This window comes from Aethalodelphis obliquidens, unplaced genomic scaffold (genome assembly GCF_003676395.1).
Source record: "Aethalodelphis obliquidens isolate GAN/ISIS:26980383/991018 unplaced genomic scaffold, ASM367639v1 scaffold22, whole genome shotgun sequence".
Lineage (NCBI taxonomy): Eukaryota > Metazoa > Chordata > Mammalia > Artiodactyla > Delphinidae > Aethalodelphis > Aethalodelphis obliquidens.
Window position 1 is genome coordinate 22,555,284 of NW_020837966.1, and position 19,470 is coordinate 22,574,753.

A 19,470-nucleotide genomic window follows, 5' to 3' on the forward strand; every position below is an offset into this window, starting at 1 on the left:
ATTATAGTATCTCATAATATTTGCTTGGGATTAAACCTTGCATTTGAAAGAAAAATAGTTGTAAAAGTATACACACTGAATTAAAATATAAAAACTGCTTATGACATTTCAGTCTTTAAGGCAGTATTTAAAAGGTCAAACAGTGTACTTGTTTCACTTCCACACGTTTCTCTCCTCATTTTTGCTACCGATTTTTCATGTAACGTGTACCGTCCTGTGAGTGCAGGCAACAGAAACAGCTCCTGTTATTTGAGGAATATTTATTGCATGGGCTTGGGTGCTCACAAAACCGTTGGAAAGAGTGGAGGAGATAGGTCTGTGGGTGCTGCTTACTAAGCTTTTGGGTTCTCGGTGATGTGGCATTGCAGCTGCAATTCACATGTCTGGAAATTGCTGCTGTCTTCACTGCCCCCCCTCACCCCACGGGTTCTCCTGGTGAGTCCAGCACTGCCAGCTCTTATATCTGCCAGAGCCACTGTCAGCTCACAAGGCCCCAGAGGAGCTGGTGCCCATTTCTCTTCTACCTCCCAATCTCATAGGAATTTATCTCATGGGTAGAAGCTAAATCATATCTCAGATCCTTCCCATTGATAATTATTGACAAGTATATTTTTGAGCCTTCCAGCTTCTTTGTAAAGAATATGTAAAAGTGTAGAAGAGAGAATGTAGAGTAAGTGTGACTAGACGCTGACTGGCACTTTATTTAAACACTGTTAAGTGTATCAAAGGAAGAGCAAACAGTCAATATTTAATGAATGCGTGTGCTGTCTTTTGGAAGCAGAGGACATTCCCCTTCCTTTTGCATTGTTGCTAAGTTAGGGGTTAAAACTTGACCATCCTTGTTCCAAATCTCACCCGCCGTCTTGTTCTTCATCATTCTGAAAAACTAAATCTGAAGATCTTTAGACAGGACTTGCATTCCTTAGGCGAGATGGTGGCAGTGTCATCATTAAGAGCACGGCCACTGGAACCCAGGGGCTTGGGATTGAATCCCAACTTTGTCACTTATTGGGTCTGTGACCTTAGACCAGCTGCCTAACTTTTCTGTGCCTTAGTTTTATATTCTATAACATAGTTTAGTTCAAAAAAATGGTTTAAGGTCACTTCATCATAGGGTTATTAGGAGTTAACACCAAGCACTTAGAATATACTCAGTCCAGTGTAGCTGTGATGATTCATTCTCCTCATTTCTCTGGTAGTCTTGTCTCATTTCTGTTACCTGCTTGGTCTTTTTTGGTATTTGTGGGTGTGTGTGCCGCTTCTGTATAAAGGCATTGATTGGTTTCACCCTGGGTACTTAATTTATTCCATCTCATCCCTCCTCTGTATTTTATGTTTGTGGAAAGGCAGCATATGTACTGCAACCAGTTGTCAGTGACACAAAAGGAGAATAATCGTTGCTACCTAACAGGCTACACGTTGCAACAGAGATCTTCAGCCTTTGGTTAGGTGCGAGTTGATTTGTCAACTGCTCAGATCCCCCCCAAATTCTCCCTGTTTTGTCAACCATGTAGTTATTTGGGGTCTTCCGTATAACCTCTGGGTTACAGCCAAGAAGGGAATCTGACTCACGCCTGGTTGGTAATGTGATGTGCATATTTAGGCCCTGAATCCAGACTCTCCAACCAGCCTCTTTGTGTGACTCAGTTTTATAGCTTCTGCAGGACGCTGGGGCTGAACCCAATTGAGCCTCTGGCTCTCTGAGTCACCTAAGTAATGCGGACATTCTTCTAGTTTTCCTTAAGACAAGTGATATTTGGGGTGGGCTGGGCTGGGAATGACTGTTGCAGGCTGGTCTTGACTAGAGCCAGGAGCAGACATGGAATTGTAGCAGGGAGTTGAGATCACAGGTATCTGCTAAACTTCTGTAGAACCATTAGTAAGCTCCCATTTCTCACCTTCTGCCGGGACACCTTCTCCTTATCACTAGGCTGGGAACCAGAAGCTTTTACCTAGAAAGTGCTTAGATTTCTGACCCAAAGGCACATAGAGGAAAATGAGAAGTAAAATACCTTCTTCTCTCCCCTTTTGTCCCCTGTTAGGTACAGGGGTATGATAAGTATTGGAGACTGCTACCCTGGACCATTATACCTGCTGGGTGCCTCATGTTATGTTAGTGCCTCCCATACATGCTTTCCCTCTGTTGTGCTCACAGTAAACCTATTAGGAAGGCTGAAATGACCTCAAGGAATTGTCTGTGGATTTCTAACCTGCAGGTGGCTCTAGACAATACAATATTGTTATGAAAAATGAAATGGAGTGTGGATATGCTATCAAACCACTTTTAAAATTTAGACTGTCCTCAACAAATGTAATGGGGACTGTTCATGACCATAGACAGAGTGAACGACCCAGTCCTGAAGGAGGAGGGATGGCAGAGGGATATGGGATGTGTCCACGTGTCCATGAATAGGAGGTGAGAGGGAAAAGGTGTCAAAAGCACAAGTGCGAGGGCTTTATCTTGGCATCAAGGAAGGGCTTCTTTTTCCCCTCAGAAATGGCAGCAGATGAATGGGGTAGGACTCAGGGTGGGGGATAAGGATGCAGAGGTTATAAGGCATTAGATTAGGCAGAGATTATAAGGATAGAGAAGGGTCTCTTCCTAAGAAAAGAGGAACTAAGGTAATTTGTTCAAGCAGAAAGGCAGGAGGAATGGGAGTTGGGGGCATTAAGAAATGTGATTAGTTACAAGCCAACAATGAATTAAATCAATTTGATTAATATTATTAGTAACACTCTTTGAGCACATAGTAAGCCAGGCTGTATACACAAATCACTTTATGTGTTTTCCCTCATTTACTTCTCCTGAAAAGAAAGAAAATAGTGTTATCCCTATTTCTTAAATAAGGTGAATTAGGCTCCAAGTGTTGTGCAAGATTATACAAGTCATAGTTGGTGAAACCGAGCCTCAGACACAGGTCTCCAAAGAAAGCAACATTTTTAATATTGCCTGGAGCGAAATTTGTTACAAGATGGAGCAAGAAAACACTGGAGGTTAACATGGTTCGGGGACTAGCGATCTGGATATTTCAGATGAAGGGGCTGAGAGGTTGTAGAATGATGGCAAAGGGAGGTAGTTAAGCAGGTGAAAACAGGGGGAAAGACTGAGAGGAACAGAGATGAAGAAGAAGCCAGAGAACAGGTTCTATGCAGAGTAGAAACCATTTTTAAAATGTATAATGTGCTTAACAAGGATTTCTTCAAGCAGAATACAGTTGACCTATGATGGAAACATAGTGTAAGACAGAAATAAAGAGTGTGGTCTTAGGCACTGAGAATTTGTAGTTGTTTGTTACTTCACAGCAGAGTGTATCCTTGCTAACACAAATAGTTGTCAGATTTTGATGTGAGCCAGAATTACCTAGGTATCATGTTCAAATGCAGTGGCCCTTGTCCTATTCCCAAAAGTTCTGATTTGGAAACTGGACTGAGCCCAACAAAGGAAATTTTTAATAACCTCCCTGGGTATATCATACCTCCCAGATTTCAAGGACCAGGGGGTCATTCTACCTTGATTAAAATGAGGTACATTTGTGATTTTTAAAAGACAGTGCGTTACAGAAAAGTTGCCCTTAAGTTGCCCTTTCTTTCTGGCGTGAAGCAGTCCCACACCGGGGTACAAATCTTGGCAAGAAGATTGTAGGCTAGATTTCAGCTCCCCTGGGCCCTCGTGGATGTGCAGGGCACAAACAGCCCTCTTGAAGAGGTTATTAAATTGTATTTCTTCATCTAAGAAGGTAAACTTTGCAAAATTGTCAGTGTATGTAATATTCTGATATTTGTACCAAATGGACACATAACTAACATGAACTGAGAAACTATGTCAAAGCTTTATCATTAGAATTATAGTGAGATTCTTGCCTAGCAATACCAAGTAGTATTGATTAGCAAATCATTCAGTGATTGGTGGAGGGGTAAGGGGCCGACTTTGTCTATAATCAAAGGGCAGAACCATGTTTGACTTTACTACAGTTTTAATTGGTTTTCTATAACTCGAACTTTTCAGCAGCCTATATGAGTTTTATGTTAAGAAACTAAATTATTTAAGATTTTCCCTCCCTCCCCACAAGGAAGACATTGTTTATTTCAATTAAATAGCACACTGCTGTGAATATATCTCAGATTTAATGGAACTTTATTTTTTAAAAAAAATCCTTGATTAGTTATGCTAACAATACATAAGCATAGGGTAAAGGTGTAATTCATTTTTTAAAAATTCATATAGTAAACTCAATTAGAAATTGGCAAAAAGAGAACAAATAATAAAAAGCCAAATGATTTGCAAAAAGAAGCACTAGTCTGCCATCTACTGTTCAGATAAGTCACAGAGTTCACTTTTTATCCCATCTTAAAGTGCATTCAGTGTGGGAGGTGGAAGGATGGAGAAAAGAGAAAGTTGTCAAACATAGAGATTGCCAGACTTCATCTCAGATATTGTGGTTCTGCAGAACTGGGGTGTGATTCAGGAATCTGCCTTTGTAAGAAGCACCCAAGTTGATCCTATGTAGGTGGTTCCCTAAACATACCTTAAGAATGTCTCAAATTTATCTTAGCTATTGTGAGGTATGGTACACTCTTCAGACACACCAGGCAAGATGGTTCCATCACTGACCCATGAATCACAGATGGTTGGATTTGGTAATTTAAAAACCAACCAACCAACCAACCTGATCCCTTTCATGGCTTGTAGACATTTGTGTGTGCTTGAATAATACTTTCCAGTTTTCAAGTATGGCATTCTCTAATAAAATTTACATTATGGAACAAGTTTTTCTTTTTAATTCTTCCTTAAATTGCTTTCTATGGGGAATATTTAGTTTTGAAAGGATTACTTTTCTATTGTTTCTGTTTGTTTCATCCTCATCATAGACTCACTTTTTTCCTGGCAGGATAATTATTGATGGAGCTAATTTGACTATATCTAATGTCACCGTAGAAGACCAAGGTGTCTACTCGTGTTCAGCTCACACTGCTCTAGATAGCACTGCTGCTATGACTCAAGTAACTGTCCTTGGTAAGTGCACTAACGAATAAAGAAATCTTTGTTCGGTTCTTTTCCATTACCGATTAAATTCCACTGTTCTTAGGCAATTAAACCAATGATTATTTAAGCCCGTACACATTTATTGTTAGTTTGAAATTTTCAATTAAAGAGTGACCCTACTTTCAAATGCTTTCGCCTCTTCTGGTTCTAAAGAAGTTAATTGACGCTTAACTTCTTTTTTCTACTTGGGTAATGTTGCCAGAAGCGGTGGGAGGTAGGTGATGCTATCAGCAGAAAGAAAACTGAAGCATGCTTGAGTTCCCAGGACCCTTGAGCTACACTTTCCTAGTGCACAGAGAAATGTGGCTAAGGAATGGAGACGGGCTAGCATGGAGGGGTCAGGGTAGGAGCCCAGTGGTGATTAAACACTGGCCCTGCCCTAAACCAGTGGCCTAGACCGAGCTCAGCTCCCAGGGTCCCAGGAACGGGGGGGAGGGAGGGACCTCAAGGGTTCTTCTGCAAAGAAAGGCCTCTGATTTTTTTAAATACTAATGCTAATTAGAAAACAATGTGCACAACTCAGTGGTGTAATCAATGCAATTACCCCTGCAGTTACCCATGTTGCTAGCTCTTAGACCATCTGTTGGATAGCTCTCCTAGTTTCCCTTCCAGATTCACCGTCCACCAGCTCTCTGAATCTGGAAACCTGACCTGTGTGGACACCAACCAACCACCTACCCTCAAGCTTTCATTCGGTTCAGCCACCGGGGAGCCCTGGCAGCAGAGGCAGTGGGGGGAGAGTGTGTTTTTTCTGGATAATCCCTCCCTGCAGGCTGGCTGTGTGTGTCCCTCTGCCAAAGTCACTGATTCTCTCAGAGGCTTTGTCCACACAGCTCTCTCTGATGGGGTTCCAGTAACTGCCCTGCCCACCCCTCACCCCCCACCCTGGATATCCCGCTCACATCTGAAAGAGTCTTGATTAGAATCTCTTTGAAGTACCTTAACTTGTGTGAACTGTTTACTCTCTGCTGTGCTGGGACCCTGACTGATAAAGACATTTTTACAGTTTTCTCTCATAGTTCTGTTTCCGTGGGCACCATTTAGTTTTCCTTGAGTTTGCTGATAGTTCTTAGAAGAGGTTTGATTTGGCCTAAACACCTTTACCATATGTCTAGATTAATCCTGTTATTAACAGGTATTTGTATCTTTAGCGCTTTGGTTGCTGGGATTCACAGGTAGGTTGCCTACCATGGGTATAGACTGAGAGGAAAGAATTCAGTCTCTTTTGAGTTAGGCTGGTGAAAAATGAGTAAATAGGCAGGTTCTCTCCTAGTGAAGCAAATGGCCACTATATTTTAAGTGAGATAAGTGACCACCATCTTTCAAGCGAAGCAAATGGCCACCATGTTGGGTTTTCAAAAAAAAAAAAAAAAAATGTAGTTCCCAGGTGGTAGGTGGTATGGACTTGGTTCAAAAGAATGAAACCTTTAGGTGATACGTTTCAGCTACCTCAGGGGCAGAAAGGTTCAATCCTTAGTAATCATTTCAGTAGTAATTCTCCAGACAAAATAGTTGAACCTAAGGTAAACTGGAGTCTATCCCAGGCATGACAATTTTAAGTGTAAATGTCAGGATCCATGGCCTTTGCCCCCAAGTGTTTTGAGCAATGGCGAGGAGACTGGGGTCCCTACCACTTGGTACATGCCATCTAAATTTTCTTGTGAAATTTAATACATCCGTCTTGTAATGAGGCTGCCATCTTCTAGAACTGTTCAATTTTGATCATTTTAAATAAATAGGGGCTAGGATTACATGTACTATTTACTTATGAGGTAATTACCAAATGTTTTCAGAATGAAAAGAAAATAATAAAAAATAATCTATGAGATAGGCTGCATTTTCTTAACCACTTCTTGGCATTTACATTCTAATTTTCAGGCCAGCCTCTGATTTTAAGAAGCATAGCCCCATAACTGACAGTAACAAATGATAAATCCACGTATAATTTCTCAAAGACTCTTTTTCCTGGAAAATAGTGTTTTAAAGTATATGCTTGACCCATTTTAAACAGAAGTTACTTTCAGAAGCCTTGCCAGAAACATCCTTTAAGAGCATCATTCATTTAGGTCTCAATTGCAGTCCATCAATCGTAGCTCCATGTGATTCTCGGAAAGAGCAGATTTTAATGTCAGACACAACAGGCTGCACTGGTTGGTTCAGAAAATGTCAGAAATGAGTGGCCTTAGTAAGTGCTGAAGAGGAGCCTAAGTTCTCCGAGCTCAGAGAGCCTCAAGCCTGTTAAGGAAATAAATTCTTATTTAAGGCTCTACAGTGTGGACGCAGTCACCACATTTTTAAAATAAACACATTCTCCTCTGAATTGAAAACAATTTTTTTGTCAGTATAAATTTCCAACAATTGTCAAATACTCAGCAGGAGCAATGGATGTTGCTTCCCACTTGGAGAAAGAAGAGCCCATAAGAAGGCCCCATTAGATGCTACTTTCATTGTCTCCTCTGAGAAAAGATGAATGTCCTTGAATACATGGGAGAATTGAAACCAAAGTTTGGAAGTTAGGATCATTAGGGATCACATTTTTTGTACTGTTCCTTTTATTTTTAAAGTACTAGAAATTTCCAAGTACTTTAACACTTAAAATTTGTCATCGCCTACTCAATTTTCTAGTCTCTGTCACAACATTCAGTGCCATATCTTCCTCTTCCAGTATAAACGCCCTTCCTGTTCTTCAGAACTCCAGGCCAACAGAGTATAAAAGTTGCTATAAGATACTGATAACTCACTGTTACAAATTAAAATAAAAATCCAAACCATGTAGAAAAGAAAGCCTGAGTTCATGTTCTCTTATTTTTCTGTAGTCATAGGGCCTAAATTTATTGCTCTAATATGATAATTAGATGCATGGTTGAAGTGATAATATATTTTTCACTTAATTATTTAGTCACAAAACATTTATGTGCAAGGCATTGTGGGTGGTGCAAAAATTAATAAAATATGGTTCCTACTCTGGAAGATCCGTTTAGTCGCATACAGGAGATGAACCAGGCATATAAAGAAGCATATGAGCTGGAAGATACTGGTCTCCTTGATCAAGTTCATGTTTCTCAAAATTCATTGTTCATGATATCTACCAGGACATTTGTTTAGAAATGCAGACTCCTGGGCCCAGCTCTTTCAGTAAGCCAGAGAAATAGGGCCCAGAAATCTTCATCATTAATAACTACTCCTTAAAAAACAATTCTGATGCCGATGGTCAAAGATGGCCCCTTGAGAACTGGGAATCACCATAGAGTGAGGTAAATACAGTAGGGCAGGAATGTACAGATGTGAAGGAAGCTGCATTTGTTTTTTGGTTTTTTTTTTTTTTAACATCTTTATTGGAGTATAATTGCTTTACAATGGTGTGTTAGTTTCTGCTTTATAACAAAGCAAATCAGCTATACATATACATATATCCCCATATCTCCTCTCTCTTGCATCTCCCTCCCACCCTTCCTTCCATTTGAAATAGAACCAGAAGGATTGGTGAGATTTGGCAGTTCAGAGTGGAGACAGGGGCCCCGAGGGGAAGGGGGCTTGCAATGTGCCTGAGTGTGAGGAAGTGGGATCGACAAAGGCAATAATCTGCCTTCTCCTCACCGTCATTTTTCATTATTAATCAGATGTTCCGGACCCGCCAGAAAACCTTCACTTGTCTGAAAGACAGAACAGAAGTGTTCGGCTGACATGGGAGGCTGGAGATGATCACAACAGCAATATTAGCGGTAGGGAAGACTTGGGATAACTGTAGTTTCCAGAGTTAAAATTAATATTAAAGCCATTAATACCACCAAGGGTGGATTATCCTTAGAACATCCTTTAAAATGTTTAATATTGTATATAAATCTTAGTATAACTTAAACATTCTCAATCTATTCTAATGTGTTTTTCTATGTTCCTACTGCCAGAGTATATTGTAGAATTTGAAGGAAACAGAGAGGAACCTGGAAGGTGGGAAGAATTGACTAGAGTCCAAGGAGAGGAAACAACAGTCATGTTATCTTTGGCTCCGTATGTGAGATACCAGTTCAGGGTCATAGCCGTGAATGAAGTAGGGAGAAGCCAGCCTAGCCAGCCATCAGACCATCATGAAACACCCCCAGCAGGTATGTAAGTTCACACCTCAACTTCCTAACAAGTTTTAGTCTGTCGCATCTTTGAACAAATGTGGTGGGGGAGGGAAAGGATTGATAACCTGGTGTAGGATTTTAGATTTCTCCCAGTAGAGAGCTTGAATAGTTCTGTAAACTTAACAGCACACAATTTAAAGTACATCAGTCTCAAAAGTCGTATGTAAATGTTTGATAGATAGCAGGATATTACAAGGAGGTACATGAACAAGCATTACTCTGAGTAATTTCTGATAGCTAAGTATTGTGTTAAAATCAGGTACCATAAAGTAAGTTCTAAATTGAAGTTCAGTATATAGGGAGAAAGTCAACTTTCTCTCTTTATTTTTCTCCTCATTTCAACTTCCTGAAATAAAACATTTGACATGTTATAGGCAGCTTGTTAAATTTTCATTGCATCTAGTGTCATTAATTTTATCCATTTAGTGTATTTTTGTATCTCAATAGCTAAACGAATATCTATTACCTATCTAAATTCCCAAGATGCTTTTTAAAATTCTCAAGAATGAGCATGCTGTAGTAGTGTATACAGAATTCAAACTATAATATTGTAAGAATGAGACTTACATAATGTTATAAACCAAAAAAATAATGACAGCGCTGACATTTGTATTATTGAATTGGGATTGGTTATCAATGTGGTCATAGCCTGGTTTTTTTTCCTCTGGCTGAAATAAATATGCTAGGATAGAATTCCCTTTTAGGATTGAGAACAATCAAGGGGAGATAATAACTGAATCAGGTACTTGCATGATTTTAGTATAAGTTCATCTTGGCACTAAACTCCATCCTTAGCCCTTTTTTATAAAATGGATCCATCTGAATATATTTCATGGGCACGTTAACTGCTGTTTCCTATTTGATGCCCCTAAAACTTGGCTGTTGATATTAATACATGATCTTTAATTTTATTCACTTAGAGGCAAATATTCAGAGCAAAATTTCTAACAATAATTCTAATAGAAAAAGTAAAGCAGATTTAAAACTAAAAATGTATATTTAAATAGTGGGTTTAGATTTTTAAGAGCAGGGTTAAAATGAAGACAGGTAAAGAAAACCTTCCACTCTCCATTGAATAATCACTATATCACTCCATGAACACGATTTTACTCCCTGAAGTAAAATATATATTTCAAAGCTTATGTGAGGTGACAGATGTGTTAACTAACATTATTGTGGTGATCATTTCACAATATACACATATAAATATTATATATATGTGACATATATACATTCTAAAATCATTATGTTGTACACCTTAACATAGTGTTAACTTACACAATGTTATGTGCCAATTATATCTCAGTACAGCTGGGGAAAAAAAGAAAACTGCCGTAAGTCTTTTTTCAAACTGGGCCAGATAGAAATAAACAAATATAATCAAAGTTTTTAAAAATCTGTTTTTTGTGGGAGGAGGGATGATATGATGATTTATCTATGGACCATACAGTGGGAAAAAGTAATTTTAATACTTGTAATTTTTCAGCTCCAGACAAGAATCCACAAAACATAAGGGTTCAAGCTTCTCAACCCAAGGAAATGATTATCAAATGGGAGGTGAGAATTCTTTCTGTGTTATTTATTACCTTTGTGTGTTTTTCCTTTTTTTAGGTCCGCATGCTAAGTATGATGATAGAATAATATCTTTTAAGAACAAAGGGCTAAGATTTGTATATTTTATAAAAATATTTTATTTGTATATTTTAAAGATCATCATGATTAGAATGTTGTGAAATAGAGTTTAACAGTGGTAGATAATTTAAGAAAGGTTACACAGGTTGATTTTGTTATAATCCATCCCCCAAAGTTTACAATTCCTAATATTTTTATTACCAATATTCTAAATCGTCTCCCATTCAAAGAAATACTGAAAGTCTTTCGGTAAATTTTGGTACATAGGCTAATGAAGATTATTCATATCAAAAGGATGACTCGCAAGGAATAGTCACCACTTACTAAGCACTATTAGGCATTTTGCATACTCATTTCAAATTCTGAGAACAGTGTTGTCAAGAGAGCATCATTAATACTCTGTTCTAGATACAGAAACTGAGGTCCAGGCTGATAGATAGACTGGCCCATCACCACACAACTAGAAATCAACAGAGCTAGGATTTCAACATGAATATCTTCGGATTTCAAACCCTACTCATTTTCTCTTTTCATACATCTCTGTTAAAAGTTATTAAAATAGACTTTCCTCCTTGAATTTGGCATAAAATCTTATATCTGCTCAGATGACTTTAATTTTTTTGAATGTCATTTCTAAATTTCTTCTGTAACAGTGGAATGCTGTTTTCCCCTTCTATTTGACATGTTTGATGAACAAGTATTTTAACTTACTTGAAAGTAGATTCCCATCCAAAGATTCTGATTAATAATAGTTTTCAGACATTGAATTCATTGAATTTTACAAACATTTTTGAATGTATGCTGGAATAAATTAATTTATTTCCACACCTCATTTCAGATGTGATTTTCTGAATAATCTTAGAATGTACAAAGTTTGATTTCCTTTTTTCTTCATCATGTATTGGTCTTATATGACAACATTGCCCATACCTGCAAAATATGTAGTCAATAATTTTATGTCAAAACTAACCCTTTATTCCCATTTCAGTGAAATTAAGTTTTACACATTTGAAACAAAAATTGGTAATATACAGAAACTAAATATATTCAAGAATATTATTATTTTCTTGAATATGTGGCCGTAAATAGCTGCTACCACATTGTCCTAATGATTATTTAATTTAGAATTTGAAATTATGTTAGTATCTTATTCTTTTAGAGTATCACTTCTTCTTTTAAATTCCATGGAAATTTCTGTAAGAGAGATGATATAACTGATTGATTAGATGACAGTAATAGTGTATCATTACCAGGTCAGATCCTCAAAGAAGTATACCATTTTCCACTAACATTAGCTCCTTAATCCTCACCACTCCTCTGGGAGGGCTACAGTAGCTCCATGGTATCAGCATTACATTCTGTCCGGAGAAGCTGGGACTGTCAGTTTAGTGACCTTATCCAGATGCCACGCCCTGAGTCAGTAATGAAAAGGGGGCAGGAATCTGCAGTCCTTCTTACTGATGATCTTATTCATAAATCACTCTTCTCCTCCGCCCCAAAGATATATAAGACTGATTACTAATGCTCTCTTCTTGGAAGAATGGGATTATACCATGAAAGTGTTTTACAATTTGTCTTTGAAGAGTAAATGACATGTAATTTAGTAATTAATTGACCAGAGGAAGAAAGTACTCAGATTTGGAACTACGTTGACAATTATATTCATAATATATTCCATTGTGTTTCATATCATTTTGAAATGTCAGAGATCTAACAACTATAAGCACAACCAGTGAAGTTTAAGTACATTTACTCATCAGTTACTGTTTTGCATCGATTATCGTGTAAAAAGGAGTTAAATGCCAGATAATTCCCCAAGTTGACAAGCGCACACTGTGAACGTATTACCAGATCCCATCCAAAGACTGACTCACAAAATAATTCCTGTCTACAAGATAATGACCAGAGAGAAGCAATTTGTTTAAAAAAAAAAACACAAAACTTTCACAAAAGGGTTAAATAGGAACAGACTAGTTGTCCCTAATTTTTGTTTGTTTTATGTTTTCTTTTTAGCATTAAATATGAATAAAAGCAATGTATTATGAGGTCCTTGGTTTATTTATGGCAATTAAAAAAAAGTCTTTGTTCTCCTGGAATGTATAATCTAGTTGGAGAGACAGACGATAAGCAAATACATGAGAAATAAAACAATACCATTTTGAAAAATTCAGTGGAGGAAAATAATATACAGACTTTTGTATGTAGCTTGTTAATGAATATGCATTTACTCATTGAATGGGTGAACCTTATATTACGGTCAAAAATGAATTTCAGTTTATTTTATTTAGCTCATGTTCTATTATATATGAATTATCTTTATAAATGTGTCACATTAAATATTAAGGATACAAAATTTCTTTTAATGTATTAAATTTGAACTTACGGATAGAACTAGTCTTTTTAGTTAGCATTATCTTCTAAGATTCACTTCTCTTATATTAGGTAGGTCATGACTCACTCACGTGTTTTAAGTGTTAAAAAATGATAATATCCTATCCCTCAAAACAGAAAAAGAGCCCACTGCACCCTGATTGGTTAAATAATTATACCATGATGAGTTTTGCTTGACTTTTCCCTTTGTTCTTAGATGTAAATTTATTTATGTTAAATTTGAACTTCTATAAAATAGCAAATTTCTAATCTCAAAGACTCCAGAAAACAGATGAACAAAAACAAAACAAACAAACAAACAAAAACCCAATTCACTAATGTTCCGGAAATAGGAACTGCTTCAGTTACCTGATTATATGATCAAAGCCAAGTTGTTTCACTCCTAAAGGACCTAGGATTTATTATTTCTACTGCTGGTATAATAAGAAAGTCCACCACCTTTAAAATGAATTTAGGCAGTACAGAAAATCCGTCCAGTTTCTAGATGAGTCATTATAACCTTTGCTTTGTTCATAGATCTCTTTGAAAATACGATAGAAGTATAGTTTTGCTCTAGAAAGTTATACATAGAAAGTTTTCCTAACAGTTTCACGGCTTTTCAGATCCTTTGAAGGGCACTCATGGACCCCATCTAGAGATGCCTAGCCATCAAGTTAAGAACCTCTTTTATAGATTCCTTCCTTCCGAGCAGCTTCATGAGCAGAGGGGAGGCTGGTGGTCTTTCCCCACCACTCACCTCCCTGGCTCCGTATTGCTCCTCTGGTCTGTTATCTTTAGTGGGGGCCTATCTGAGAATTTGCTGAGGTTTTGTTGTCCACTGTCTGAAAGCCAAATACGAAGTATTCCTGCAGTTTCTTTGGGAGCCTAGGCACCAAGGAGGCTGGCGATTTAGGTAAGATTTTTCTTAAAAGTGTTGCCTCTGGTGGCACAGTTAGTTTTAAGTTTTTCCAGAGAGCTTTATCAAATGTAACTATCTTTCTTGAAGCAAAACATGTGTAAATTGAATAATAGTATTTGTACACATTTATTGTCAGTTGGGACTGAAGGAAATTGTAATTGCAGATTGTAGTATGGAACTAAAAGCTTGTGGCCTGATTTATCCGGGCAATGCTAAAGCCTCCAGTGAATTTATATCTATATGAGAGTAGAAAATATCTTGGGGCAAAACTTGGAAAGCAAAACATAAACAATGACTATGAAAATCTCAGAAAGTTTTTGTTTAGATATTTTTTCCTCCTGGCTAATTTAAGTATTCGCCCTGGAGTAAGCATAGACTTGAAATTATTTTGCTGATTTAGTGTATACTTTCAACTTAATTCCATCCAATCCGTCTAACAAGTATTTTAGTAAAGTAGACTGAGTCCAGAAGCATTGTAAATTCTGTAAGAACACTATATATGATATTATTGAATCGCTTGCATATACAGACAAAACTATTTATATAAGTGACCCTTATAAATCTATCACTAAAATCACATTTTTAATGTATTCTGTGTAACTGATTCACTTAAATGAACATTCCCATTTTTATGATATTAAACAGATGGTTTAAATCACATTGATGTTTTTTGAATTAAAGTACTGTTCGATTAAAAACTGGAGTGGAAATAACCAATTCCTATATGAGAAATTTCTCCATTATATATTTCTATACAGCAAAATAAAGTGGAGGGTGGGAAGCGCTTTCTCGTAAAAGAAATAGAAAGAGAATGGGCAAGGAGCTGGGGAAATATTTTATTGTAGAGAGCAGTACATCTTCTGGGTACTAATGTATAAAAATGCATATTATCCAAAAATATTTACTTGCTGTCTCTCTTCTCTTGGAAGGAAGATGGAGGAGGATGGAGGGAGTCAGGTAGAAAGAGTTCTGACTGAAAAGCCATGGAAAAAATCCCATTTACATCCCTGGAATTCATGGCCATGTCCTTTTTATTTCTGCAACTTCTCTGCGAGTGAAAAAAACACCAAAACAGAATATAGAACAAAGTGTAAACAAAAGCTAAAACCCTCTGTGGAATCTCTTAGTAAATTCTTTCATATGTGAACTGTTAGGCATAATCCAGGCATCTAAATTGTGAGAGTCTCTACTTGGGGAGGTAAGGGAGTAACTTTCAAGGTTAAATTTACAGAATGACAACATTTTTCACAAGTATTTCCAAACCAAAGAGGGGGACTGAAGATCTCCCAAGGAATGATACCTTTATTGCAGCGTTTCTTGGGCCACTTAGGGTGGCTTCTGTGTCTCTGACCCAGCATATCTGTGATCACACGGGATGAGTGTGGCCTTCTGTTTTAGCCTCTGAAACCCATGGAGCAGAATGGACCTGGACTGGAGTACAGAGTGACCTGGAAACCACAGGGAGCCCCGGTGGAGTGGGAGGAAGAAACAGTCACAAACCACACCCTGCGGGTGATGACGTCTGCTGTCTATGCTCCATATGATGTCCAGGTCCAAGCCATCAATCACCTGGGCTCTGGCCCTGAGCCTCAGTCAGTGATTCTGTATTCTGGAGAAGACTGTAAGTGGTGCACCTGAAACCCCAAGTACTTAATAATAGTTTCTCTCAAGTATATTACACTCTGTCGATGAATATTTTTGAGCGACTACTGCATGCAAAGTGGATGTACTAGCTGTAGGAGATGAAAAGACATATAACACACGGTTTCTACTCCAGGGTTGACCGCAGGAGAGTCGATCAGTCAGTATAGGGTGGTAAGGAAGAATGTTGAAAGGTTTAATTTTATTCAGTTTCCCAAAACTATTTCTATCATGAAAATCAAAGACTTGGAATCAGCAGTGCCCACAGTTAAGCAGCATAACTGTCATAAGGTTTCCAATCACATCTACCCTTACTTGTCAAGGACTTCCTAATAGCTGTCTGCTGTCGCACCCTGGCCTAAGAGCTGGAGCCTTCCTAACGAAGATGAGGTGCACACCCAGATTTGCATATGGAATCTCACGTGCGCGCATGCACACACACAGAGTTTTGAGGTACTGGTGATATGATCTTATTAAATATTTATACCATAATAACAGCTGCAAATAAATTATTGGAAAAAGGAAAGACTGCATTCCAAATGTGTACACGGTAGGAGTTATTCTCATTGTTCTTGCAGTATCCAAAGTACTATTTCGATCCAAGAATAGAAGAAGGTCTAGTTCACCTGCTACCTAAATTCTCACTACACAGGACTTCTCACTGTGAACTAATATATTAGTCTTGGCTGTGGTGGGTTTGGTTTATTCGCGTGTAGTTAGCTCCCCTGTAGAATGGGGATAATAATACCACTTTATAGGGTGGTTCTAACAATGATGTGAGCCAATCCACTATAGGCCCTCAGCACAGTGTCTGACACACAGAATATGCTCAATTAATGTCAGCTCTTCTTATGAATATTAGATTCATCGAAATCCCAAGTAATTTTAGTTATATTATTAGTTTAGCTCACATGTTTCCAGAGGCAGATGCCCGCAGAAAATTTTACTGGCCAGTGTTTCCAGTTACATTGCCCACACTGTATCCATCTGAAGGGCGGGGAGCTTTTCTCAGTGTGGTCCAGGCTCTCCTCTTCTCTAGAAACCTATTTGGACCCTGAAACTCTTCTGTAATGAGAAACTCTTGGTTCCATTTGCAATTGATTTGAGACAAGTGTTTTCCTCAGACTAAAAAACATGAAAGATCACCTTTTGGAAATGATCTTAATGATCGTGCTTGGAGATTACTGAAAGCTAATCCTTCTTATGTGCTTAACAGATCCTGATACAGCTCCAGTGATCCATGGGGTGGATGTGATAAACAGCACATTAGTTAAAGTTACTTGGTCAACAATTCCAAAGGAAAGAGTACATGGACATCTGAAAGGATATCAGGTTTTTATCATAGATTTTCTTCTTATCACTGTGGAATTAATAGATTTCCTGTAAATAAGAACTGATTCCAGAAGAAGCCAAAAGAGAATGTGTCACCACGGCTGATGTGTTAAAGCGTTCCTATTTTCATTGCAGGTAAATTGGTGGAAAACAAAAAGTCTGTTGGATGGAAGAACATATCCTAAAGAAGTAAACATTCTGAGATTTTCAGGACAAAGAAACTATGGAATGGTTCCTTCCCTAGATGCCTTTAGTGAATTTCACTTAACAGTCTTAGCCTATAATTCCAAAGGTGCTGGTCCAGAGAGTGAGCCTTATATATTTCAAACACCAGAAGGAGGTGAGAGAATAACGATGCAGAATAACGATGTATTTAACAAATTTAATATCCAATTTTTAAATAAATAACAATTTAAAATAAATAACCAAGTAAATATCCCAATGGCCAAGACACTTCCTCCCTTATTAGTTAATCTGTACTTATGTCATATGAGTTAGCTTCTCAATTTAATAAACTGTAATTTTTTAAAAGAAATTTACCAATTTATGAGTGTCTGTTGTTGACCTTGTGTTTTCCAGTACCTGAAAAGCCAACTTTTCTCAAGGTCATCAAAGTTGATAAAGACACTGCCACTTTATCCTGGGGACTACCTAAGAAATTAAATGGAAACTTAACTGGCTATCTATTACAGTACCAGATAAGTAAGTACATATTTGAACTGGATTTGCCTAGTAATGTTTCATTTTTCCTGGTTGCGTACTTGGTTTACCATGCTGAGAATCCAGTTCATGGTTTGTAAGCTGGCATACTTCCTTTACAGCACAGGGGTTTGTAAACCGGCTGGCAGACCAAATCCAGCCTGCTGCCTGTTTGTATAAAGAACGTTTTATTGCAACACGGCCATGTCCACTCACTTAAATTTGTCTATAGCTGCTTTCTCACTAAAGTGGCAAAGCTGAGTAGTTGCCACAAAGATTGCATAGCCCACAAAGGCTAAAATATTTACAATCTAGTCCTTTTCGGAAAGGTTGCCAATTCCTGTTTTAGAAGAAAAGCAGTATGTTAATAGGTACCAGAAAACATGCATTTAATACGTATATATAAGAGGCTTTGAGCATTAGGAAATACGCAAAGAAAAACTTAATGATGTAGTGGAGATTCAAAGCGCACTAACTTCCACACTATACTGCCTGTTCTGTCTCTGGTGCATGTTTCCAATCTCAACCCTGCATCTATTTGTATTTGAGAATCCTCTATTGGTAGCCTAGTGGTACAGTCATGTAATATTGAGAGAAACAAGAAGCTGTCTTTGGACCATTACCCTAGGCTCTCCCCCTATGCTGCTGTGCCGTTAGGTTAAAAAAAAATCAAACAAACATGTTTAGATGAAATCAGCTCATTTTAATCATAACGCCTCCCATCTTCAATAGTTTTCAAATCTAGGCATCATCGTAAAATGGAAATTAGGGGACTGAGCTCATGGAAAAAATTTAAACTTTGAAGACATGAATTCCTAAACAACAAAAACACCAGGACTATAGAAACCCAGTCTACACTGCTTGCAAAAGTCAACTTGATCATAGCCCTGAACTGCCATCAGTCAGTTCAAGGCTTGCAGCAATTCAGGTCAGGTACCAGCTTTAGCTTCTGATGGCCTATTCTGTTTTAGGTACCTATGATTAAATGGATACAGCCATAACCCTAACAGAGGCAGCATTTTAGCGTCTTTGAGTGTTTGGTATATAGCAGGATCAGTAAGTACTAAGAATTCTCCCTGCATTTTTTTTTCATTAAAAGAGGAAATCTATGAGGTATGTACCATCACTACTTTATGGACGAGAAGCATATAGAGCTCACTTACAGAGAGCTGTGCAGTAAAATAAGTGTTACACAAGGATTCAGACCCAGCTCAGTCATTCTAGATGCTGAACTGTAAAGCCTACACTATTCCATGAACTGGATTTCAAACATGTAGAAAGCACTGAAGAAGTATTTGAAGACTTTCCAAATGTCACTTTGCTTGATAAAGATATGCCTTATCTTTATCCTCATAATGAAGAAACTCAACATTAAATCCTAACCTTCATGCTGATCTGTATATAATATATAAATTTATTTTTAAAACAAGTTCTTAGAATATATAGAGAAAAGGCTGAAATAGTAACAATTGTAGTGGTTACTGTACTACTTGATATGTGGATTTTTTAATAAAATGATATAATTATACACTTATTCTGCTCTCTATTAATATTAAGTGATTGAAATATTTTTAGGTGGCTTATATATTTTTGTGGCTCTTATATGTTCTAAATTGTTTTTGAGTGTGTACATGAGAGCTCTCTCTGTACTTTCCTGAATTCTTACATTGACTGTGGTAGTTTTTCAATTGATTGGTGGTATTTTA

General features: G+C 37.6%; 1 protein-coding gene across 5 annotated transcripts in view; it reads left to right on the forward strand.

The window, feature by feature from the left end:
• The window catches only part of CHL1 (cell adhesion molecule L1 like), a 199,673-nt gene that overhangs the window by 166,952 nt on the left and 13,251 nt on the right, over window positions 1-19,470 (forward strand). For all 5 annotated transcript variants that reach the window (XM_027121418.1, XM_027121417.1, XM_027121420.1 and 2 more), the window contains 8 exons: window positions 4,890-5,014; window positions 8,665-8,766; window positions 8,950-9,147; window positions 10,658-10,728; window positions 15,491-15,713; window positions 16,950-17,065; window positions 17,201-17,405; window positions 17,645-17,767. In XM_027121418.1, the coding sequence (XP_026977219.1) occupies window positions 4,890-5,014; window positions 8,665-8,766; window positions 8,950-9,147; window positions 10,658-10,728; window positions 15,491-15,713; window positions 16,950-17,065; window positions 17,201-17,405; window positions 17,645-17,767 (1,163 nt within the window). The remainder of the gene's footprint in view (window positions 1-4,889; window positions 5,015-8,664; window positions 8,767-8,949; window positions 9,148-10,657; window positions 10,729-15,490; window positions 15,714-16,949; window positions 17,066-17,200; window positions 17,406-17,644; window positions 17,768-19,470) is intronic.